Below are 23975 nucleotides of genomic sequence, written 5' to 3' on the forward strand. Positions count from 1 at the left end.
TTAGGAAAGACAAAGTGTGTTAAACTTACTTTGATTTTCATCATTTTATTTTCTTGATAAATTGTAACCCCCAATTTCATAATCAGCCTAAAGTTACTTTAACATTAAAGTTTACCATTTACCATAGAAACATATTGTTGCAACAAACCATTAAAGTCACTTTAAGACTTTAGAGGGCGATTCAAACCAGAACAAGACAAGGGCGGGGCTTAAGATGCGCGCCGTTAAAGCGACCAGTGGCGTATGAAACTATTACTACTTGATTAAAATAATAAACATTACGAAATGAATGGGCAAAATTGATTTGAATTTTCAACAGGGTTTTTTTTCATTTTACACAACACAAGCACAACTGACAGACAACAATAAGCCTAAAAACGGGAAAAATTTTACTTTCTAACGCCGCCACTGTACACGTCCTTCCCTTCTGAAACAATGGACTGAGCCGACGTCTTTCTACGCAGACTACCTGATGTCACTTTATCCTGTTCTGGTTTGAATCGCCCTCTAAAGCCTGTTTGACACGATGCTAAATTTATGAGAAAATTTACTAGTAAATGAGAGAGGACCAATGAACGATCAGGATCTGACAAAGACAGACTATGATCCTGATCGTTCATTGGTCCTGTCGAGGTTCTCTCTCATTTTCTAACAAATTTACTACGAAATTTAGCATCGTGTCAAACAAGCTTTAGTTTATTGTGAAACTGGCCCTAAGTCTTGCAGGTTTCGACATTATCGACGACCTTGAGAAAGACATCTGGAGATTTTTTTTCTAATTACTCAATTGTAAACATTGCGCGAGGTTATGTTGTCGATTGTGGAGTATTTTGTTTAGAATTTAAATTTAAAAAAAATGGATTTTGTCAGTTACATACGAGATCAAAGTGAAAAGTTAAATTCACGTGATTATGTGATCAGTTTGTGGAATGAATTGAGCGGAAACAACAGTGAAGTCGAAATAAACTCAAATGCTGTTAACGATTTCAATAATCACTTACCAGTACTGTTGGAACAGTTTTGGGAAATCGCGCTAGAAAAGTTAAATGCAGAAACAGAAATAGAGGAAATTGATGACGACCTGAAAGTATATCTTTTGGTTTTAATATACCAATGTATCACACAATCACACGAATTGATTTCATACAAATGTGTCTTGTATGCATGTGAAGTATACATTCATTTGCTGACAACTGCACAAAGTGATGACTTTTATAAAAGCAAACTTTATCGTGGGGTTTTGTCTACACTACAGTCATCTGCGGAGGCTACCATTTCAAGAAATTTAATTCATTTTATGTACAAATTAAGATTATTTCTGGTAAAAGCAAAATTGGATACTTCTGATTTAGAAATAACTTTAGCCACGTTGATTCAAATTATATTTCTAAAATCTGAAGAGATTTTTCAATCATTTGATTTGTCTTTTTCTTCAAACTCACTTTCTTATGAAGCACTGTTAAGTTTGAAAGTTTTAATAGAACAGGAGAGTGTACCATCAAGAAAATTTTTAATTACCACATATTTGTTCAATGGATTGAGAAAATACAGTTCAGCTCATTTAAATCCACGTCAATTTAACGTAATTCAAGTTAATCTCAGAAATTTGATAAAAAGCATGCATAAAAAATTTAAGGAGGACCATTACAAGACATTTATGAATGCATTTATTCACATTTGGAAACATCCCGATTTTACATTTTATGGAGTAATTATTAAATAAATTGTCCATTGCCGTAATAATTTTGAATATTGTAGGAAGCTGTGCTGATAATGAATAGTTTAAATGAGCACCACTACCAAACTTTGCTTGATATTCTACATAAAATGATATTATCAAAAACTCCTCACAAGAACATATTTAAATTATCGCTTGCAATTATCTGCTACCCTCCTAGATATGTTCCGATAGAAAAAGTGAAAGTTACTAATGAAGTTTTATTTAAAAATATCCTGCTCAATTGCATATCAAGCAAGAGCGACGTCTCTAATTTTGCAGTTGAGTCATTAGCAGACATTTTATTGTCACCTGATTTGGAAAAAGAATATATTAAGCAACCCATAAAGGTAATTGTTTTGAAAATGTGAACATCATGTTTGTAATGTGAATTGTAGGTGGTGTTAAACTGTGATCATGAACAAAATTTAAATGTGCCAGTTCTGTTGCGTGGGTTGCAAAGTTTGATGAATAAAAAATGGAGTAGCCGTTCCAGAAATAAAAATTTGTTTGTGGTTGCTGTTTCTATCATGTTATTTGCTGAAGAGGAGTATCCAGAAACTTATAGAGAGGTAAGATTACATCTATTTAAAAACTATCTGGGGAATAAACGACCTGCTGTATTATAACCGGTGTTCATTTAATTCAAAATGTTTCCGAGAAAGAGCCAATTTCCGCCGATGAATGCGCCACAAAACGGGCGCTTCACTAAAAATACTAATCAATACGCAATATAACAAAGAACGATGACAACACTAAACACAAAAACAACGAACAATAAGGAAAAAATCCACTAATTTAATTTCAAAGCAGCAAAAAGCAAGGAGTTTTTTGAATTCAAATTCAAAATGTCATTTAAATAGGAAAAATTCTCGGTGACAAAAACTTAAGATGAATTATATCCCCAAAAAGTGCCCGTTTACTAGCGCTCTGCGGGGATTACTTAAACTACACTTTTGAACAAGCCGGCTATGGGTGAATGTTTTGTTTTGAAATCGGAAAACAATTCTTTGACGTAACGGCTTATAAAATTATTCATTTGGTTTTTTTTTAATTATTGCCGATTACACTCACTATTTCAGATTGTTGTAAAAAGGATAACGAGCTAAGAAAACATTGCAGGAGATTTATGCTTTGGTTACTGGCTGCACTTAAATTTCCTTAGCGTCGGAAAGTTATGTGAAATGTGAATCAATCAGGTGATTCACGAATCACGAGTAATAATGAGCCCGACAGAATTGAAAATGCAACCCACAACACATACATTTGGAACGTAAAGCTGGATATGGACGCGGTAAAATCCAGCTTTACCTTCCAAATGTATTGTGGGTTGCATTTTCAATTCCGTCGGGGTCAATATTATTCGTGAATCACCTTGTATATACTTTGATTTAATTTTCATGTAAATAAAATCTGTAAAATTAAAAAAGAATCAATCGTAAAATTTTCAGCAATTTAGGAAACCTAGACTGCATTGCCTAGTTGGGCTCCAGAGTGACCATTTTTAAGAGCTAATGTTAGGTCCTTTGTTATCTATTAAGTTTTTTTAATAACAATATTCCTGAAATTACTAAAGAAATAATAATGAAAACGTTTCATCGACAACAATATCATCAGCAGAACTAGATATTAGGGTGTCCAGAAAGTTCTGAGCGTTTTTTAGAAAAATAGATCAAAATAAATAAACATTTATTACTTAAAAAATTAAACAACAATTAAACTATTTCGCCGTTATTGTCAATGACTTCCAACCATCTTTGTCCCAAAAACTCAATTCCACGACGAGAGAAGAGGGACTCTTTCGTCCCGAACGATTCTTATCTGTAAGACCTTCTTCCCCATTCAGAAATTTCGCAAACCATCGCCCACAAGTAGACTCTTTTACCGTTCCCGCACCTTCAATTCTGCATATACATATTTCTTGTGGCTGCTGCCGCTGAATGCCCACATTTAAACTCATATAACATTAAATTACGATTTCGTTCTTTTTCCATGTAAACAATCAATTACCAGAATGTAACCAATTGAAAATTATTTAACTGAGAAACGTCAAATTGTTTATGGACAAGTGTACTTCATGTTTTAAGAAAATTACCAATTGATTTTACATTTATTTTATATCGTGAAACAGAATACCACAAAAACGCTCAGAACTTTCTGGACACCCTAATATTATCTTAATTTATGATTAATGTGGTGTTAAATTTGAATTAGATTATAACAAGTGTTCAATTGAAATGTTCATCAAGTTGGCTTTGACTTTATTTTTTAAAAGACAACAAAATCGTAAATTAAGTTGGTTAGACAAAGATAGCGACAAAGATCAAAGCCAATTTGATGAACTTTTCAATTGAACACGTGTTATTTACTTGTGTTCTTTTTTTAAATCTTCTCAGTTTATTGATTGCGTGCGTTTTGGCCTTCTAAAGTAGTCAAAAGTGTATTTGCTTCCATTTCGTGGTTTTCATAATATCGTTTCAATTGTATAGGTTTTGGAAATATTGTGTGAAGAAGCATCACCTTTCGATCTCAAACCATATCTTCCTCTTTTGTCGGAAACTTATATAAAAATGACAACCAAAAATTACAAATTTAGCGCCTTTCAAATTTTAAAAATAATTTTCAAAATGTCTCTACATCCAATGGCGTCATCAACCGAATACGTTAAGGTATCAGATTTGTTAAAATGTGAAATGCCCAATAATTAGAACTACATTTTTAGTACTTATACACGTCCATGGTGTACCCAAATGTTTGCAAAGGAGTAATGACAAAAAGCGAAATTTTCATCGATTTAATTATATCAGATGATTTTAATTATGTGGATTTTTTCCAAAAGTGTCAAACTTTGGGATTTATTAAGTGAGTGGTTGTATTTTTACTTTATACAGAAATTTAAAATTTTCTTTGCAGAATCGAACACATAAGCAAATTAATGAGTAATCTCTCGTCTATTAACGAATCAAATTTGAAGTTACTGTGCGCCATTACACATTTAACAGAGTATAAAGAATTGTCGATTATAGCCAATCACATTAACGATCACTTCATGATGATATGCAACAATTCAGACTTGAATTATTTATTTTATATTTACAATAAGATCGTTAAAAACAATTCAATGCGTTCCTTTGAGGTTTCGAGGAGTAACGAAATAATGACGTGTTTTATAAAGCATCACCTTCTCAGACAAACACTTCGTTGGAATTGTGTTGCCAACGCTTTTGCTTTACTGAAGACTCTCAAAGATTTTACAAATTTGGAGGAAGATTTTGAGCAATTAAAACAAGTACTTATTTGAATTCAATTCTTTATTATTATTTTTTTATTCACAGTAAAATATTGCAGCAATATGACAGAAAGTTAGCTTTAACTTTACAGGACCGAGGCAGTTTTCTGCCTCTACTGTATTACTCCCAGTTGGTGATTTTTAGCAGATTAATGCCAAGTGAAGACAACCTGATAGCCATGACTGACTTTTTGAAACTCTGCTCCACTGTAGCGCACAGAAGTAAGTTTTTTAAAATTTGAAGCAATAAAAAAATTGTTCTTGCAAATTTAAAGGTTCTCCAGAATTCAATCCGAAAATTTGGATCGGATGTTTACTCCTTTATACGAATATTTGTATCGTTAAAACAAGTTTAGTGGAGGCGTGTTTGGATTTTTTGCATAATGGTTTGAACAGTTCTGTGACAGCTGTCAAATTAGCATCTATCAACATGACGTTTGATTTGTGCAATATGTTGGTAAATCATCTTGATTCTTGATTGTTTATTGTATTTGTTTATACAGGGTGACTCATAATTTTGAAGACATCATCAGCTACATGTTCAAGCAGTTGGTATACGGAGATGCTGTTTTTAAAAAGACTTGCTTACTAAAAATCGATCGTTTAATAAGAGATGACTATCTGAAATTAGACTTGAAACAGTTTTTGATTTTTGTATCAATCCTGGGTGATTGTAACATCAGTTTGAGGGATTATGGTAAACAGTTGTTGTCAGAGAGTTTTTTTACGTCAAATACGCTGGTCATCGCTAGATACTTTGTACCTTTCATTGTACATATTAATGGTTACAGAGTAAGATTCTTTTTTTAAATATCTTTTCAATAGGTAATTTATTATATTTTTATTTTAGAAACATTCTTCTTACATAATAAGTAGTAATGGATATGAATTAGTTCAACTTGTGTCAAAGAACGTGTTGAATAGGCGAAAAATTTACAATTTGCTATTTAATAGTTTACCGATGAAATCCCGGTTTAGCATAATTTACATTTTGACGATACACGTGCTAGGTATTTAAGTAAACATTTTTTGTGTTAAGCATTCAATTGTGAAAACTCATTTTACAGAAAACTTGATGAAAGGAACGATCGAGCTTGCCGAGGGTTTTTTGAACATGATTAAAGATTCAATTTATATTTTTAAATTAATGACTCCGAGCTCCAATGAAGATGAATCCAATGAGAATTATAACAAAAAAGTTGTAGCGAATATTTCAAAATATCTTCTACAGAGAACTGAATTTACAGAGAAACCTTCCCACACGGTAAGTTCAAATATGCAATTGTTTTGTTTTTACTGACATTTGTTTAGGAATATCACAAAGAAATTACGAAAGCAACAGAAACTTTATTAAAATTGTTATTTTTTAATGACAGTAATAATATTCAGAAATATATTAGGGCCTCAATTTTCGATGCAATTATTCACTGGACTAATTTTCTAATGCTTGATGTAAGTGACTTTCTGTATGACAATGACAATGTAAACATGTTTTTTTTTTGTCTTAGTTGATATATCTTGTCCACGCAGAAAGGAATAAGGAACTACGACATTATTACTCTAAATTTGATGAATTTTTCAAGAAAAATGGTCAAAATATGATCTCTGCGGAAGAAACGTTAGAAAGTGAAAGTGTTTTAAGCACCCACGTTGTCTCCATCGGCAGTAAGTATTATTACTAAAAACTGATTCAGTTGAACAATCTTGACTTTAATTACTGGCATTTAAAGTTATTTTGAACTGATTTTATTAATATTATAGTCCATGTATCGGGTGTTCATTTAAATTTATCCTCAAAGTAGGCGTTAGAGAGTGGATTGTGAACACACCACGGATGATTACAGATCACGGATCAGCTGTTTAAAGCTAACCTCACTTTTTGCGTTGTTTGTGTTTTTAGTTTTTATTCAACAGACTGACGGGTGAAGAGTCGATTGTGAACGCACCGTTCACAGTCGACTCTTCAACACCACCTTTTAGGATACATTTAAATGAACACTCAATAGTATCAAAACATAAAATGGATCATTCTTTATTAATGAGAAATGGTAGATCTGTTTTTATGTAGGTGATTCAGATAAACTTGAGAACTTCTCTATTGATTATGTAATGTGTTAAATGTTTTGCCGTATAGCGAAACAGTTACTAAGAAATTGTCACGAAATTATACACCACAGAAAATTTTGTAATACTGTCAAAAGACAAAAAGTGATTTTTGAATTTCTTTTTCACCATACCTATTTATTAATTTTTTAAATTGTTTTCAGATTTATTATTTAGTGTAACTGAAGAGTACATTCCAGAGTTTGAGAATGATTAGTATTTTATTAGTGAAACTTTGTGAGAATTTTTATATATCTTTTTGTACCTGCATTTTGTTAATAAAATATAAATAATTAGAAAATACTGCTCGTACGATTCTACTCTCCATCAAGCCAGTATTTGTATCTGTTGACTTTCCTAAGACTAAACTACTCAACATTCTAGATTAAACGTCTCATTAAAATCCATTTATTGTTTATCATGTTTCAATTGCTACAATTGCTTTTGCTATTGGATAAACACTATGGTATTTCAGAATTGATAAACCGTTATGTCTAGATTTTTTTCGACCATTTGCTCGTCAATCCATTGCCTGAACAAACCAACATTGCCATAAATACCGGGAACATTCTCCATTCCACATCCAATCCCCCAAGCAACGATACCAACTTGAAAATATCGCTCAGTGCCTTGAATCGGGCAAACCAACGGACCACCTCCGTCTCCTGTGCAAGTATCTTTTCCGATCTCACCCCCAGCACAAACAAAACTGCGATGCAATTGGAAATATTTTCCCAATTTAGTTTTTCGTAAACTTTCCTGACATTCCTTTCTCGGTACCATAGGTAAATCGATTTTCTTCAAGATCACTTGGTACTGTCCTTCTTTACCGAAAACATCTTTCCCCCAGCCAGTCGAAAGACATCGAGCATTATCCACCGTTAGATTTGGGGGCGGTAAACATATAACATTTATGTGCGGTGCCAATTCTACTGGTTTTTTTAGAAATAACAGCGCGATGTCGTTGTACAAAATCTCTGAATTATATCCGGGATGAATTTTAATAGAGTCTACTTCCACGTCTTGAAAGGGGTACTGTTCCTTTTTCGTCTGGGTGTCCCATTCGCCTGCACGGATTTTTAGCTGTTGTGTGTCGTCTACAGCAACACAGTGGGCGGCGGTGAGCACGGCTTGGGGGTGAATAAGGGCTCCTCCACATCGGTAGATTAGTTGGGACTGCTTTTGTTCTAAAGTAAAAACGGCGACCATCCAGGGGAACTCCCCGAATTCAGCTTCGTTTGTTGGATTTTTAATTTTAATGCCGATGCCGTCGGGGTTGCGATACCCACAGGCTGCTTTAGGTGGTGGTGTTGGACTTGGTTCGATTTGACCACTTCCACAACACTTTTCTATGACCGAAGGACATTCACTTAATCTGCAAATTTACATATTTTAGAAATGATGTGCAAAATTTTGCTTTCGTTACCTGACGTCAATAAGTCCTGCACCGTTTGTATTAATTGTGTTATTTTTGCACAAGTAGGCAGGTACACATTTGCAAGATTTTGACGTAGTAGGTTCCCAATCGGGATTTAATGAAGTAAAAGTGGTACTATGAAATGTAGTTGTTGGTGAATTAGTCGTTTGAGGTGTGGGTTTTCCCCAGATATCGATAATTAAGTTACTTTGTAATGCAGGAATGTAATAAAGAAGATACAATAAAATTAATCCTCTCTGCGATAGCATGCTGTATTATTTTCTTTTAGTTTCTGAAAAGGTTACTTTTATTTTATTAGCGGCTCTTTACATATTTTTTGTGACTTACCAAAAAGACTACCATTCAGCTGAACACAGGTAATTGTAACTACAGCAAACCATCATTTATGGTGTTTGTCTTTTTAAATCGGAGAAGGAAGGCCAGTCAATCTTGTAAGTCGTTTAGATCTCATTATGAGCCAAATTAATTAGTTTCTAAGTACTTATTTGTGCCCACTTAAGAATTATGTTTTATTCCGATTGTCAATCCTGCATGATGAAGGCTGATTTGTTATTTCTGAAAGTAAATAATCAACACGTAATCAGCGTTAATCAGTTATTTGTTATAGAAAGTAATCTTATATACAGAAAATGCAACCCACAATACATTTCCAAAATTAACGTGGATATTTGTTTTATGATTTAAACAACATAAAACATGGTTAGCTGTGCAGTTTCGTAAATTTTGAGATAAACGTCATTCACTTGGTTAAATGAAATTGTGAAAAAACGAAGAGTTTTTGGGAAAATGTCTATTAACTGCATAAACGCGCAACGGCAGAAGCGTTTTTACTACATTCGCCATAAATTAAAATCATGTCTGTTTTCTCATCGTTCACATACATTTTAATCGTCGTATTTGAACTTTTTCGTAAATGTCAATTGTGACAAATAAAATTATTGGAAGCAAAGTCATCACGGATTCATAATATTTAAAATAGCCACGTTAATTTTGAAAATGTATTGTGGTTATCATGTTCATATCTCCCTTAATGTTTTCTGTATTAGTTTAAGGCCGGGTTTATTCACCTTCAAGTAACTTTATTTGAAGGTGAATAAACCTGGCCTTAACCTATTTAGATAAAAAAAAAAAAATCGAATTTTGATTAATTTCACTTAATCGCCTCCTGACGCGAAACCCTATTGATAATAATAGTTATTTATGCACCAAGTACAAAGAGTGAATGATTATTGCACGCGACGTGGGACAACACGTCAAGTGCAATAACACTTTTTGCACGTGTTGCATATAACATTTTTTCTACGATCGAACAAAAAATCGAGAAAAAAACAACGATAAGTCTTGTGCGTCGTGTGTGAAGAACGCAACACACACTTTTTGCACGATCGTAGACAGACTGTTGACAGATGCGTGCAATAAAGACTTTATTGCACTAGTGCAATTAAGAGGCACTTTTTCCACTAAAAACAATGCAATGAACACTCACTTTTTGCACGATCGTAGAAAAATAAAATAATAGGGCAGGTTTATAGCTCCATATGTGTGTCTCTTCATAGCCAAGCGTCAAATTTTTTCGGTAATTAGAAACCGCATAATCGCAAAATTGGCAAGGGAGGTGACATTCCCTATACAGAGTATCCCAGAACTGGCGTACATCCCGTTAACTGCAAATGGAAATATTTATTCTTAAATGGATTCTGCAAGAAAAATTGTTTAAATCCATTTTGTTTTTAAGTTACAACGATTTTAATTTAACCAATCATCATAGACAAATATAAATTCAATCCATGCGTTTCCTAGGAAACAACAGCTCACGGTAGATTTATCTGTAATCTTTCTGTTGTGATTGGCTAACTTAAAATTGCTGTAGTTTAAAAAATATAAAGGTTAAACAAAAAAAATTGTAGTGAAATTTTTCTCAGCAGAAAGAGCGGAGCATATGTACGCCAGTTCTGGGACAGCCTGTATCCGTTGCTTAATTACATTGATTTGGAAATCTATGGTCATAGTAATGTATTAAGAGTTCCTTTAATAGTTAATAGTTAATCGTTATATCAACATTAAATTTAAACTATCAAACATCACAGCAGTAAAAAAAATAGGGGGATGGAAATCACCGGCAATCAAATTGCCGAAGGTTATATCGACGATAACCTAAATAACAAGTTAGAAGGAGGAAGAAAAACTGTGGGAAAAATGTACAAAAACACGGAAAATCCACCTGTAACTTTTAATGACTGTACTAATTACTATTAATTATAATTACCATGGTAACAAAAGTTAATCCTAGAATTGATTAGGTAGGTTAGGTACTTTTGTATTTAATAAAACGTAATATAGTTTACTGTTTCTTCTCTGGTAGTTGTAGATAAAGTATAGTATTCGACACGCGTATAACAGCTATCACGCTCGTGCTGTAAGTTTCATCTTCGCGTGCAATAGCTAGTATTATTATACGCTCATTGAATAATATACTATTACCGTAATGTATACAACTTTACGAAGAGTTAGTTTTTGCAACTTATTTTGTACGATTCGTTCTTATATTTATATTCCTTATCAACAATACATTGTAAATAAACTGATAGTAATCAAAACGTACAACTTGTTTTGGTTTGGTTCACTGTACGACTCGTGCGTCAAGCGTCACCTGCGTCACTCAGGACACGTGACAGCTGACGGATGCGATTATTTCGAACGATCGATTTTTCGCGACACACCGTATACGTGCAATTAGACTGTTGCCGTTGCTTATCACGCTCAGAAAATGTCGATTTATCGCGAATTCTTCCCAATTAAATTATTCAAAGCAGGTGGGACAGGTGCGATCACGTGACTTCCCACTACCTGTCAACCGGTGAATCTGTTATTCATTCGCCAGAAATGCGAGCGAATTAATTAGTTAATTGAGTGCCAAAGAAGCGTGTTCAGCATCAACATGTCGGCTCACAACACCCTCGCCCAAGAGAGCTCCATCACCGACAGTTTCTCGGCCCCGGAGTCGCGCTTTGAGTGCCCCATTTGCCTGGCGTGGCTCCGGGACCCCGTCCTAACCTCGTGCGGCCACCGATTCTGCCGCAACTGCATGGAGTCGTGGTTGGAGTAAGTCGCACAGCCCCCTTAGCCCGATTCCCAAAGGTGCGGTTGCAGACGCGAGAACGCCCGCTGCCCCATCGACAATACCAAGCTGCATCGGGACAGCGACATTTTCCCCGACAACTTCACCCGCAGGGAGATCTCGCAGCAGAAAACCAAGTGCCCCAACATCGTGCGAGGCTGCATCGAGGAGCTGTCCCCGCTCGACGTCGACGCACACCTGCTGGTGTGCAAGTACAAGCCCCCTGAGCTTCCCGAAAACGAGAAGTTGCGCTGCTCGTTCGTCGAGTTCGGATGCGAGGATAAGTTCGAGGACGAGCCGGAGGCGCAGCGGCACCTGGACCAGCACGTCCAGAAGCATCTCATCGTAATGTATTACTTACATCTTGTCGACTGGAATAACCGTGGGGTTGCAGCTGCTGTCGCAAGCGTACAGCAAGTTCGCAATCGGCGCCCAAAACGGCGCGAGCTCGTCGACTATAGCTCAACAGGCCAATTTCTGGGACCCGCCGTCCAAGAACGAAGCCGCGGTTTCGACGAATGACGTAAACGGCCTCTTGAAGTGAGTTCACGTTTGTTTTTCTTGGACCAGTTGCACAACTCGTTTTTAGGGCTCTGTACGAGAAGGTCGTGCTCTTGGAACAAAAAACTCGAGAACAAGACATCATTACTGCCAATATGTCGGAACAAATCTCATCGCTCAATCTCTCAATGTCCAAGATGCATTTGCGCTACTGTAACGGTTGCTACTTGTGGCATTTTAACGACTTCAAGAACAAAATCAACGCCATGAGGAACGATCCCCACGTCATGCACTACAGTCCGGGGTTCTACACCTCGACGTTTGGATATAGGTTCGTGGCGCCACCTAATAGTCAAGGTCAAATCTGTCAACCCTCATGCTTTTTTATAATGTTTTTAAAATTGTGCCATCAATATTGTAGCAGATGATTTTAGATTGTGCATCCGGTTAAACTTGTCTCCCAAAGATCCAAACTACATCGCCATTTTGATCCACGTGATGAAGACGGAGCACGACCACGCCTTAGACTGGCCCTTCAGTGGCAGATTATCAATAATCCTAGTCCATCCGTTGTGAGTTTTGTGACGTTCCACAGTGCAGATTGTTGTTTACGAACTGTTTCAGAGAGCCTTTTCGCAACATAAAAGAGACGATGATGACGCGTCCGGAGCTGGAAGCGTTCAAGAGACCGGCTCAGGACATGAACCCGCGCGGGTTCGGCTACACGGAATTTGCCTTGATCGAGGAGATCTTCACCCAAGGTTACGTCGATAATAACCAGTTGTTGATAAAAGTGCAAGCTCAACCCGTTTGAAAGAATAAATTTTTTAAAATGTTGGTTTATTAACTTTGGCAGTTATTTCACATTGCATATTAAGCTAGGGAAATATACCTTTGAGACGTGTTAACGTGATCAAGAACATTAATACACTGCGCCGCAAAATTAGCGCATACTGTGTAAAAACTTTAAAAAGGCCTGTAAATTTAAATTTTAAATGATGCATTATGAAAAGTGGTTTTCTAATGAGTATCGGATTTAAACTTTAAGATAATGCGAATGAACATTTTTGGTTTCCAAATGGCAGTGAAAAATTTTCTAAAAAGGAATACGACTAATTTTCTAAATTATGCGTTAATTTTACAGCGCAGTGTAATTAAAACGATATATCACAAATATAACAGCCATTCTACCTAGGCTATATGTGCCGTCGGAGAGGGTCTCCGAGGACGCTCTCGAGCGTCAGGTGTTAATAACACGGAATGTAATATACACACATGAATAAATGATATGTAAACAATAACTTAGCAGACAGTGGACATGTGGACCTGACACGAAATATCGATGTTAGATGAGAAACATTCGAGACCTGACCTAACTATCTGTTGGAGCCACAAATGTATCCTACAAAGTACAATTATAAAAATCAGCGCGACAACTAAAAGTACGACTTATACGTTAAATAATAAATACTTGCCTTTTATAAAAATGAAACATTTATTGTCAACCTATTATAGGGATGTGACTAAAAGCAACTTTGGGTATTATAGGAGTATTACTGTAGAGAAGCCACTCTTCTGCGGACGCGCAAAAATTGTACGTGCGGCGACTGGTGCGCAACTACAACAAAAACTTACATTCACAACCTACCTACAGTCGATTGCAAAAAAAAGTAGACAAGAAGTTTTCGACTGCTTGGTCCAGTCTTCCAGTTTTTCGATTTTGGTTGGCAGCTGACTACGACTGTATTCTTGGTTGCCTAGCCGAATACAAAAAAAAAGCTACATTTATACAATAACATTTTGAGGAAAAACAATTATAGGAAACTGTTTTTGTCTACTTTTTTTGCATTCGACTGTACCTGACACCGTACCAACACTTACGCTATAGAACGACTTGTCGTCTGTCTTCTTGGGGGCCCCGGAGCCGGAGTTGTCGACGACACCGACATCACCTCGGCCAGATCTGAAACCATTCGTGAGTTGGCGTTGAGGTTGCTGCGGTGGCTGAAGCGGTGGAAGCCGATCCACTCCTTCTCGTCTAGGACGCGGAAGCCTTCCAGGGTGCGGTAGTAAGGGTCGAGGCAAAGTTGCGCTACCGAACACTTGAGCGGTGGTGTCCCAACCGTCCTCGAGGCAGATCGCCACGGAGGAACCTTGCAGGTCGAGGAGGTCGACCACGGCACCCGACAGCTGCATTATGTTCTGGATTTGCTGCAGCCACTCGGAATTCTCGATTAACCTGGATGAACGCTCGCGATAATTTTTTTATTCCGACCAAAACAGTTTTCATTCATTTGTGGAAGCTCTGTTCGAGGACGTCGCTCGCTGATCAACTTCTTGAAAGCAGTCTTGGTGTGCCGCACGTCGTAATACTCCACCGGAATGAAATCGGTCTTGGGGGCGGATTCCACTTTGACCCCTTTCATCTGCGCCTTCTCGCCCAGGATGTACAAAGCCGCCCTCTGAAGAGTGTGAATGAACTCCGTCGTCCATCGAAAGTCTGATGTTGCCTCTGGCCTGCTGCACGTTGGCCAGAGACGCTTGCGAACTCGTGTCTCCTATCTTTGAGCGACCCCCAACGGCCAAAATTCTTGGGATCTTTGCCACCCGAAGACCTCTGAAACATCCTGCAACCTATCGAACATTACAACATTGTCCACCGACGACTAGTCGGTGATTACGCCAGAGTTCCCATCGCTTTTAGAAGTTTGAAGCATCGGGCCACTTCCGGACATGGCCAACTGTATCAAAATGCTAGACGCTTAGCGTTTTGATACAGTTGGCCATGTTCCGGAGTGAGAGTGGCGCCACCTAGCGGATCGTCGGCTGCCAAAAACAACGAGTTGACACTTAGCGAACTGTCGGACATGCCCCAGGCGGACCCGTGTCTAAGGGAAAAAATGGGAGTGGCGGAGACCAACGACGACTGATATTTTTCTTGTTCGAAGGAGGAGGTGGTCTCGGTGGAGGTGTTCGGAGTAGGGGTGACTCTTCAACATCCCCATCACACTCTTGCCCTGGTGGCCTGCGCCGCGCAGGAGGAGAGCTTTGGTGTGGGGGTGGAACCACGTCGTGGTCGGAATCCTTCCCTGGCGGTAGCACCGGCAGAAGCATCGGATGCTCTCGTCGGTCACCGTTGCCGGAACGACCAACAGAGCCGGATAACTGCAAGCGAAAGTGTAGCGCGTTGCCGACATTTGTGCAGCTGGTGCTCACCTTCTGCACATCATATACATACATGGAGTTGACGGTGGTGAGTCTGAATTAATCGGGTGCGGATCTCGAATTCGTCGGAGATGAGTTCTCGTTGGACAACCGCAACCTCTACCATTCCTTGACGTAGCTCCACTCCACCAGGCGCTCCAGGATCTTGGCGTCGGCACCGACGACGGCCTCGTCTCGAAATCGTCGATCGACAAGTCGTCGTCGTGACTGTACCCGTCTGTGTTGGGCAAACTCTCTTCCTCTCTTTGCCCTTGTGGAGCGACGTCTGACTGACCACCACCTATCCGGTGAAGGCGAAGTGGTGGAAGACGTCGGGCGGGTGTCTGATCTTGTGGATGTACTTCCTTTCCACGTTCTCTGCGAATGCCAGCTTCAGTTGAGCTGGAGGCCTTCTTGTTGCCACTGGTCGAGGTGCGCCAAGTATTGCACCGCCACCTTCTCTTTGGTCAGGGAGGTCACCTGGATCACCTGTTCTCAGGCGAACGAGTCGCAGGGGGTTCCCTTGAAGATGATTCGGTAGTTGCTGAGGAAGATGGCGCCTTCGGCTGGGAGCAGCGGAGGACCTCCCAGCAGACCGGGACTGCTCTCTTCTCGTCCGTCGGGAAGAAGGTACACGCGCAACCCTAGTAGGAGTTGGGATGACATACTCAGTACTCACTTTCTTTTTCGTGATCATAACAGATCACAACCAACAACGACAAAATAGTCCGCTAAGCGTGACATTGTTTAATTTAAATCGTCAAGTGTAAGGGCGGCGGTTTTGTGTTGTCGCTTGTACCAAAATATTAACATTTTTGTGATTCACTCGTCAAAATATAGTAGAAAAGGAGTTGTATGATCTGCATCTGCACGCTCGGTGCGCTCAGCGAGAAATTGGTCCGAGGTGTGCACCGAGGACGCACAAAAAACAATTTTTTTTATAACTAATGATTTAATAAATAATTTTAATTATTAATAATAGTTACTATTAATTGACACACCCTAATATTCTTCTAAACAAATCTTTACGCCATTTAATTCACAACTTTGAACTTCAACTTCTGACGTTTGACACTTTTGACGTGGTGGTCTATGACTCTATGGTGATTGGTGGTGGTTGCTGAAAAAGCCATACCTAAGCTTCAGTGGCAGTTAACACAAAGACCATACGTAACTGAATAAATGTATGTATTTTGCACGAGTATTTTGATTTGATTTGATTTTGCCATATAGAAACCTGTTAAACATGAAAGTGCATGAAAGATTTTCCCAAAAGAGACCACTAGCATCGCATAGGCCGGCAATGGCCGGCAACCGTCAACGCGAAAATTGTTAGTCTAATATCATTTGTTGATAAATTCGTGTTATGGACCACCAATAATACGAAAATATCAACGTAAGTACTGACAGTCTGATCGATTAATCTTTCTGGTAACATTTTAACACCAATCACTTTATCAACATTGCAAAATTCGTGCCTTGACCAAAAGCATGCTGTTTTTTGCCATGTGATAATATGTTATTTTAACTTCCAGTCAATTTGGTACGAAATAATGGCAGGACCAGACGTAGCGGCTCTCGCCGCAGACTTAGCGAGAGCCGTCGAACTGACAATGAGCACCGGGGCTTCACAAACTGACCGACTTAAAGCATACAATGCATGTGAAAGCTTCAAAGAAACGTCCCCCTTGTGTGCCGAAGCTGGACTGTATCTAGCTGCAGGTACTCAACATTCGTTAATTTCTAGACATTTTGGCCTACAGTTGATGGAGCATACGGTCAAATATCGTTGGACACAGATATCTCAACAAGAAAAAATTTTCATCAAGGTATTATTATTGCATCAGATTTCATCATGAAGGGTCAACATTTCGATTTTAGGAAAATGCCATGAAGTTGCTGGCTGCTGGTGGCATAAGTGATGAACCTCATATGAAAGATGCTCTGAGTAGGGTGATTGTTGAGATGGTGAAGCGTGAGTGGCCCCAGCAGTGGCCAGGGTTGCTCTCTGAATTGTCAGAAGCTTGTTCTTGTGGAGAAATTCAGACAGAGCTTGTTTTGTTAGTATTTTTGCGTTTAGTGGAGGATGTTGCTTTATTGCAGGTAATGTCATTATGTTTGTAATATCAACAGGATAACAGATTTTTGCAAATTAGTTCTTTTGAATATAAATTTACAGACTGTTATTTTTGATACAGTAAACATGAGATATTTGTTTGAAATTAAAGTTGAAATATTATTTAAAATTTGATAACCACTTAAAGGAACAATGTTATCATCTTTAAAGAATTCAAGCTAAAAACTATTAAACAGAAATTTAACGCTGCAGAGTTTCTTTAATACAGTTTTTCATAAATCACAGAATGTTTTTTTTTATTCATATTGATTCATGACAGTATAAAAAATATAAAACGATTAAAATTAATTTATTGTTATTGTCATAAGCTAGAATTCACGTCGCTTAAATTAGACAATGAAGATACACCTACTTTGTAGTGAGTCTTGAGAACTTCCTAAGAGGCTGGAAGACCCTCAAAGATTTTTAAATAGAAATAATTTACATTTCAATGGGTTTTGGTTGTAAATGACATGAATAAAATATGTCCCATCCAATACATTTCATTTCTGTTTAATAAAAAAAATCGTTTATAATGGACACGACAATGAACACTGCAGAAAGCTGCAACTTGTAATCTTCCAGCTGTATTAAAATATCGACTTACAATCATAACAATAATATAATTAATCAAAATATGAAAATATCTACAATTTTTCCCGCATAGTAACTGTAAATCACTAGTTTATGAATTAATTTTTACCAATTACGAATTTACATTAGCTGTAATTTGTGGTGGAAAATTTTAATAAAACTGGAATATTAATAGAGTTACGGTTGCTGCTCCAGTCTTACGTAAATTGGTTTTTAATTTTTAATTATTGCCCTGCACACTAGTTTATTTTTTTTTTTATAATTGTAGACACTGGAATCAAATCAGCGAAGAAAAGACATTTATCACGCTCTCACTGCTAACATGGCTGTAATCTTCGATTTTTTTCTTCGCCTGATCGAACTGCACGTCAGTCAGTTCAGAACATGCGGGGATGCAAATAACACAATTAAAGCAACAGCTCACGGTAGAGTGGTGCAAGTTGTGTTGCTGACTCTAACAGGATTTGTTGAATGGGTCTCCATGTCCCACATCATGGCCCAGAATGGCAGATTGTTGCATATTTTGTGCTTGCTACTGAACGATCTTTCATTTCAATATCCCGCAGCAGAATGTTTATCTCAGGTAATTTGTATGATTAGGTAAATCCATTTATTCACCAATTGATTTTTTAGATTGTGAATAGAAAGGGCAAGGTTGACGAAAGGAAGCCTTTATTGCTTCTTTTCAATGATGAACCTATCCAGTGTTTAGTTTCTGCAGCGAAAAATCCCGGTGCCATTTTAGACGAACAACATTATTTGTTCAAAAAGAAACTTGTCCAGGTAAGAACCAATAAGACTCTCTTAAATTATACCAAGGACATCGTAACATTTTATCTGCCCCGCCCATTTCATTTTCTTAGTTACCAATCAAATAGGTTGTTAAGACGATCTGATTTACACAGTAAAAATTTCTGACTTTCGAATTGTCTTAATGACATTTTATTTTTTAGAACCCAAAACAATAATCGTGGACTTGACAACAAAATTAACTTTTTTACGTGGCAAATGTGATGAAAAGTTGTACAGATTGAATCTGGCTTTGATTCTGATTGGTCAATTTTAGTGGGCGGAGCAGATAAAAAGTTATAACGGCAATACTATCGAATTTGAATTTTTTTTCCATAAGTAAATGTCAAAATTAACAAGTGACAGTTTAGAGCTAAAGTCAAAACGAAACATGACAGGGCGGAGCTTACGATGCGCGTTCTCTAATTTACCACTGACAGGGGCGTATCATACAGTCGTCAGTTTAGGGGCAAAAACTTAACCAAAACTCAATTTTCTTCATCTGATAAAAGAAATTCTACACCGAGGTCATCTACTTTTGTTGTAGAACCTCTAATAGAGTAATAAAAACTATCTTCATCTTCAGAACATTCCCCTAACACCCTCTATAGCGTAAACAAAAGAAAATTTTTGACTCCGCCACTGTCATATACGTAAGCTGAATTCAACTGATCTACATTCGTCTTCTGCGCAAACCACGTGATGTCATGTTTCGTTTTGACCTCTAGTAAGTTACGCCGCACGTTTTCAGAAATTTTGTTTTCCGTAGCCACCCCTCATCCCTAGTAATAGTATAGTAATGCAAATAAATGAATAGAGAGAGATAATGTATATTCTGTAGGTTTTGGGAGGTCTCACAACCCAGCTCTGCATGTTGTGGGGCAAAGATGGTATGTCGCGTCCCAGCAACTTTTCCGCCTTCCTGGAAGCCATCTTGGCCTTCAGTAGTCACCAAAGCTTGACCTTGGCCCACATGGCCAACCCGTTATGGAACAGTATGCTCAAACACGAACACATCTCCCGCGATCCAGTTTTTCTGTCGTATATCCCGCAGTGGGTGCAGTGCACAGCTCCAAAAATAGTCAAATTCAATTACCCATCTTCGAAGACGCAAAGCACCGACGCAGGGGGCGCTGCAGCCGCTTACGCCAAAGCCGATTTCGACAGCGAAGAGGAGTTTTCAACTTACTTCTACAGATGTCGCAGCGACTTCTTGGACTCGTTCAGACAAGCCACGGTGGTTGCACCTTTGGTCACTTTCAATTACGTCGAACAGTGGCTGATAAAGTGTCTGCAAGTGCCTAATCTGACATCGGGTTTGGTCGTGTCCGATCTTCTGTTTCAAGAATGGGAGGCCTTGTCCACTTTCTTGGAGAGTATTCTGAGCAGAGTGCTTCAAGCTCAGGAACGGCCTTCCATCGCTTCGGGTTTGAGGCTGTTGCAGATGTGCTTGGCCTATCAGCCCGTCGATCCTCTAATACTCTCCACCCTGTTGACCTGCATTTCTGCTCTGTTCGTGTTTTTGAGTATGTCGACTGGACAGATGGCGCCCACCGCTAATTCGGTCGCCGCGTCTGGAGCCGCACTGCTCCCTCAAGTTTTGGACAAGATATTCTCGACTTTGGTGTACGCTCCCGAAGGACAAAGCAAAGATACTCGATCTAGAGCAGTGAAGAATGTCAGAAGACATGCAGCGTCGCTCATGGTCAAGATAGGAAATAAGTATCCGCTTCTGTTGTTACCTGTTTTCGATCAGATAAGAGCCACCGTTGAGAACTTGTCGCGACCTGACAGTTTAGCCGGTTTGAGCACATTGGAGAAGGTGACTCTGCAGGAAGCGCTGCTCTTGATTTCGAATCATTTCTGTGACTACGACAGACAAAGCAACTTCGTAAGAGAAGTATTAGCAGAGGTGAGTTTGTTGTAGGAAATACCGAGAAAATCATTTTTTAAAACGAAATTTGTATTTGAGTTCATATGACGACTTGTTTCTGCTTTAAGGCGAATGCTCAGTGGCGCTCCATCGTAGCATCCGGTGCGTTCAAAAGCGCTTCCGATTTCATCTCTTTCATCGGTCTGGACAAGCCACCCGTTTCTCCTCATACCGACAACCCGCACGGACAAAACCGAAGCAGCATCGTATTCTGCATCAATCTACTTCTCGGAGCTATCAAGCGCTGTTCTTGGCCAGAAGATCCCGAGAGAGCGACTCGTGGTGGTTTCGTCGTCGCGCTTACGGAATCCGGAAATCCAGTATGCAGGAATCCGGCGGCACCTCACGTCGTTCCATTGTTGCCGGATTTGCTCTCGTTGATTCGCATTTTTAACGAATTGTTCACGTGCGAAGCACAGAATTTGATTCACGACAGCTACAAGGGGTGCTTGGGAATGCTGGAGACTGAAAAATCGAACTTGTTGGGGTTGATCGGTCACTCTGTGGGAGATCTCGGAGAATTGCAGGTCGTTCAAAGTCCATTGGAGAGGATGCAGAGGTTCTTGTTTGGACTGCACGAAAGTTGTTATCATATGATCGGATCTATGGGGCCTTCGTTGGGCAGGGATTTGTACACTTTGCCCGACATAGGATTAGCAATAATTAATAGTGTTTTGGCTTGCTTGCAAGTATGTTGGGTCGGTTTTCTCTATTATCTAAACGTCTTGATTTTTTTTTTATTTTTTAGTACATACCAGATTATCGAATGAGACCCATCATAAGAGTATTTTTGAAACCCTTTATATTCTCGTGTCCTACACCATTTTACGATGCAGTACTCTTGCCGATTATTGCCCATGTATCTCCTCTAAGTAAGTTGAAAACGTCTCAGAGAGATCAGTTAAAAAAAATCATCTGATAAAACACAAACTGCCTGATTCGAATTCAGTGTTATTTAAATTTGTTTGTTCTTCAGTGCTCTCCCGGTTACACACCAAATGGCTCCAAGTCAATGAATTTCGCAACAGAGAAGCTCAAGAAGATAATGCCGACACTCAAGAAGTCCTCGAGGATATCCTAACTAGGGCATTGACACGTGAATATGTGGACGTGTTGAAGGTGGCTCTAGTGGGAGGAGGACTTACTCCCGAATCAAATTCGGAAAATATGGAAACTGAAGATCTGAGCATGGACTCGCCCACTCCACCTCCTCCAACCCGTTCCAATATGACCACGGAAGTAATTTCAGACTTAGGTCAGTGGTTCACAACTACATTATAAGTTGATTAATATGTCACATCTGAAACGTGTAATTCACAGGTTTGGTACTATTGCGCAGCGAAAAGACTTGCCAGTCTATAGTGTTGGCAGTATTGGGTGCATTATCCTGGATCGACAGTAATGGTTCTTTAAAAGCCACATTTTTGACAGGTCCCATTGTTAGACAATTAGTTTCTGATAATTCGTTAAACGGAGAGATGGCGGCTCATATAATGGCGTCCGTTTTAAATGCTTTAACTTTGCACGGTCAACACGAGGCCAACCAAGGATCTCTACTGACTCTAGGAGCACAAATGTATGAAATGTTGAGGCCTACTTTTCTCGAAGTATTAGGAGTGATGCAACAAATTCCCGGTGTGAATCCTGTGGATTTGCAGAAGTTGGATGAAAGGATTTCGGGAAGTACCAGTAAAGGGAACAAGGTGGAAAAAGTGAAAAAGGATCTATTCAAGAAAATTACGGGAAATGTAAATTTACATTCCTACTTCATCGATTTCATCCTGATGTATACTTTGTTTCAGCTGATCGGGAGAAGTATGGGTCAGTTGTTTAAGAAGGAAGTTAAAATTCATGATCTACCCAGTTTAGCATTTTCAAAAAAGCCTGAACGAAAAGAAGTCATACCAGATTTGCAAAATGTGTTTAGTTAATATTAATATTATCTAATGTTCGTTATTTATTTAATTTATTGTACAACATTCCCTGTTGTTCAATTTCTAAAACCGACTGCATACTTGTCTTTATGAATCAATGCATTCTTTTGTACATATTGTTGTGATTTTAATTTTATTTACGATATTATTTTGGTCTCTAATAAATAGTAATTTTTCAAAGGGGTTTTATGTAAAAAAAATTAGTCGTAGAACATTGGGTTTTAGAACTATTTAGAGGACACATTGATTTACACAAGAAAACTGTAGCGTATTACATGTAGTTCGGCAGTTTGTGGAATAAACTGCGCCACTTTTTGGTGAAACAAAATTTATTACCTTTCTATAAACAATAATACAAGAAATCACAACATTACATTACACGGGATTTTGATGTATCATTTTGTATGTTACATACAGTTTGAGGTATAAACGGACATTGCTATAAAGTATAAACATATAGTAGGAGCAAAAGATAATGGAAACGCATTATGAAATAGCCGATTCCCTCTGGTTTATGGCTTGTCCGTAAAGATGTAAGTAGGTACGAGCTGTCTTCGGTTGCTGCGGCACGCTTCAAATGTTTGTAGCTTGATGGTTTTACTCGAAATGTGTAGAGACCGCCCGCTCTAAGAACAACACAGTGAATCATGCGAATATGACAAGTGGAATCTTACCAGCCGCGTAACGGGTGCGCACTTCACTTGAAATAAATTAACTGGTAAACTTTACAACTTTGGTACGTTACCTTAGTAAAGAACACCGTAAAACTGTATACATATCTCTGAAAATAACTATTTTTTTAAAAACCACTAAAAAAATCCAGGAACAAAACACGAAATGACCAACACGCTAGGCAAATTGGAAAAGAATCTGGAATCTCCGAGACAAGACATTTCAGTACAGGCGCCACTACGCAGGTAGAACACCCCTTCAATTTAAAAGTCGGCTTGGTGCGACCTATTTTTTTTATCATTTCCAAAAAATTTGCAGAGCACAAATGCGTTGAAAATCTCTAGTAAGAAATGTTTAAATACGGACCATTTCTGAACCTGCAATCATTTGATTTATTTATGACGGCCGACAGCAGTGGGTTGTCCCAACCCTCGTAAAAGTATTAGTACGTTATAAAGACCTGCATAAGTCGTTTACAATATCTTTTGCTCGTACTATAAACAGCAACTTGATTACATCTTTATTAAATAGGTATCATTTAGTTTTTCACTTAGGAATTTGGCGACC

At 38.3% G+C, this 23975-nt stretch overlaps 5 protein-coding genes across 9 annotated transcripts; 3 read left to right on the top strand and 2 right to left on the bottom strand.

Annotated features, from left to right (window-relative positions):
- The first annotated feature begins 769 nt into the window (after nt 1-769).
- LOC138132458 (uncharacterized) lies at nt 770-7410 on the top strand. Of its 3 annotated transcripts, XM_069049942.1 has the most exons (14): nt 770-1708; nt 1759-2067; nt 2116-2289; nt 4207-4386; nt 4440-4579; nt 4631-5006; nt 5066-5228; nt 5282-5459; nt 5510-5798; nt 5857-6016; nt 6074-6270; nt 6318-6458; nt 6515-6671; nt 7274-7410. In XM_069049942.1, the coding sequence occupies exons 1-14, from the start codon at nt 857-859 to the stop codon at nt 7324-7326; spliced, it is 3369 nt and encodes a 1122-aa protein (XP_068906043.1). In that variant the 5' UTR covers nt 770-856; the 3' UTR covers nt 7327-7410. The 3 variants fall into 3 exon arrangements, with proteins under 3 accessions (XP_068906043.1, XP_068906044.1, XP_068906045.1); XM_069049943.1 differs by lacking the exon at nt 6318-6458; XM_069049944.1 differs by lacking the exons at nt 4207-4386; nt 4440-4579 and having other exon boundaries at nt 771-1708; nt 4854-5006.
- A 91-nt stretch (nt 7411-7501) lies between these two features.
- LOC138132460 (phenoloxidase-activating factor 2-like) lies at nt 7502-11175 on the bottom strand. Of its 2 annotated transcripts, XM_069049946.1 has the most exons (4): nt 11150-11175; nt 8875-9102; nt 8536-8818; nt 7502-8484 (listed from the first exon to the last, which is right to left on the bottom strand). In XM_069049946.1, the coding sequence occupies exons 3-4, from the start codon at nt 8793-8795 to the stop codon at nt 7581-7583; spliced, it is 1164 nt and encodes a 387-aa protein (XP_068906047.1). In that variant the 5' UTR covers nt 8796-8818; nt 8875-9102; nt 11150-11175; the 3' UTR covers nt 7502-7580. The 2 variants fall into 2 exon arrangements, with proteins under 2 accessions (XP_068906047.1, XP_068906048.1); XM_069049947.1 differs by lacking the exon at nt 11150-11175 and having other exon boundaries at nt 8875-9103.
- Nucleotides 11176-11250: 75 nt separating this feature from the next.
- Nucleotides 11251-13013, top strand: Traf6 (TNF-receptor-associated factor 6). Its single transcript, XM_069049945.1, has 6 exons — nt 11251-11649; nt 11698-12010; nt 12060-12205; nt 12255-12497; nt 12601-12738; nt 12791-13013. Exons 1-6 carry the CDS (start codon nt 11486-11488, stop codon nt 12978-12980), a joined length of 1194 nt encoding a protein of 397 aa, XP_068906046.1. The 5' UTR covers nt 11251-11485; the 3' UTR covers nt 12981-13013.
- LOC138132462 (uncharacterized) lies at nt 12559-16530 on the bottom strand. 2 transcript variants are annotated; one of them, XR_011160090.1, is made up of 3 exons: nt 15405-16530; nt 14005-15331; nt 12559-13923 (listed from the first exon to the last, which is right to left on the bottom strand). XR_011160090.1 is itself a non-coding variant. In XM_069049948.1 (3 exons), the coding sequence occupies exons 2-3, from the start codon at nt 14360-14362 to the stop codon at nt 13668-13670; spliced, it is 432 nt and encodes a 143-aa protein (XP_068906049.1). In that variant the 5' UTR covers nt 14363-15331; nt 15383-16527; the 3' UTR covers nt 12559-13667. The 2 variants fall into 2 exon arrangements, 1 of the variants encoding a protein (XP_068906049.1); XM_069049948.1 differs by having other exon boundaries at nt 12559-13784; nt 14048-15331; nt 15383-16527.
- A 102-nt stretch (nt 16531-16632) lies between these two features.
- Nucleotides 16633-22916, top strand: Ranbp21 (exportin-5-like protein Ranbp21). Its single transcript, XM_069049949.1, has 11 exons — nt 16633-16766; nt 16906-17199; nt 17252-17473; nt 18349-18663; nt 18714-18863; nt 19711-20781; nt 20871-21491; nt 21551-21674; nt 21779-22057; nt 22123-22550; nt 22605-22916. Exons 2-11 carry the CDS (start codon nt 16924-16926, stop codon nt 22731-22733), a joined length of 3615 nt encoding a protein of 1204 aa, XP_068906050.1. The 5' UTR covers nt 16633-16766; nt 16906-16923; the 3' UTR covers nt 22734-22916.
- The last annotated feature ends 1059 nt before the right edge of the window (nt 22917-23975 follow it).

Source organism: Tenebrio molitor, chromosome 6 (assembly GCF_963966145.1).
Source record: "Tenebrio molitor chromosome 6, icTenMoli1.1, whole genome shotgun sequence".
In the NCBI taxonomy this organism is placed as follows: domain Eukaryota; kingdom Metazoa; phylum Arthropoda; class Insecta; order Coleoptera; family Tenebrionidae; genus Tenebrio; species Tenebrio molitor.

Bases quoted from the DNA above. Each gene is read 5' to 3' on its own strand.
- LOC138132458 (XM_069049942.1), top strand. From the start codon at position 857: ATGGATTTTGTCAGTTACATACGAGATCAAAGTGAAAAGTTAAATTCA. The intron at 5,229-5,281 runs GTAAGTTTTTTA...GCAAATTTAAAG, and splicing joins CTCCACTGTAGCGCACAGAA to GTTCTCCAGAATTCAATCCG. The intron at 5,799-5,856 runs GTAAGATTCTTT...TTTTTATTTTAG, and splicing joins TACATATTAATGGTTACAGA to AAACATTCTTCTTACATAAT.
- LOC138132460 (XM_069049946.1), bottom strand. From the start codon at position 8,795: ATGCTATCGCAGAGAGGATTAATTTTATTGTATCTTCTTTATTACATT. The intron at 8,485-8,535 runs GTAACGAAAGCA...GTAAATTTGCAG, and splicing joins GCAGGACTTATTGACGTCAG to ATTAAGTGAATGTCCTTCGG.
- Traf6 (XM_069049945.1), top strand. From the start codon at position 11,486: ATGTCGGCTCACAACACCCTCGCCCAAGAGAGCTCCATCACCGACAGT. The intron at 11,650-11,697 runs GTAAGTCGCACA...GTGCGGTTGCAG, and splicing joins TGCATGGAGTCGTGGTTGGA to ACGCGAGAACGCCCGCTGCC. The intron at 12,739-12,790 runs GTGAGTTTTGTG...GAACTGTTTCAG, and splicing joins ATAATCCTAGTCCATCCGTT to AGAGCCTTTTCGCAACATAA.
- LOC138132462 (XM_069049948.1), bottom strand. From the start codon at position 14,362: ATGCAGCTGTCGGGTGCCGTGGTCGACCTCCTCGACCTGCAAGGTTCC. The intron at 13,785-14,047 runs GTAAGTGTTGGT...TTTTTGTTGTAG, and splicing joins ACGACAAGTCGTTCTATAGC to TTGCGCACCAGTCGCCGCAC.
- Ranbp21 (XM_069049949.1), top strand. From the start codon at position 16,924: ATGGCAGGACCAGACGTAGCGGCTCTCGCCGCAGACTTAGCGAGAGCC. The intron at 18,664-18,713 runs GTAATTTGTATG...TTGATTTTTTAG, and splicing joins CAGCAGAATGTTTATCTCAG to ATTGTGAATAGAAAGGGCAA. The intron at 21,492-21,550 runs GTATGTTGGGTC...TTTATTTTTTAG, and splicing joins GTGTTTTGGCTTGCTTGCAA to TACATACCAGATTATCGAAT.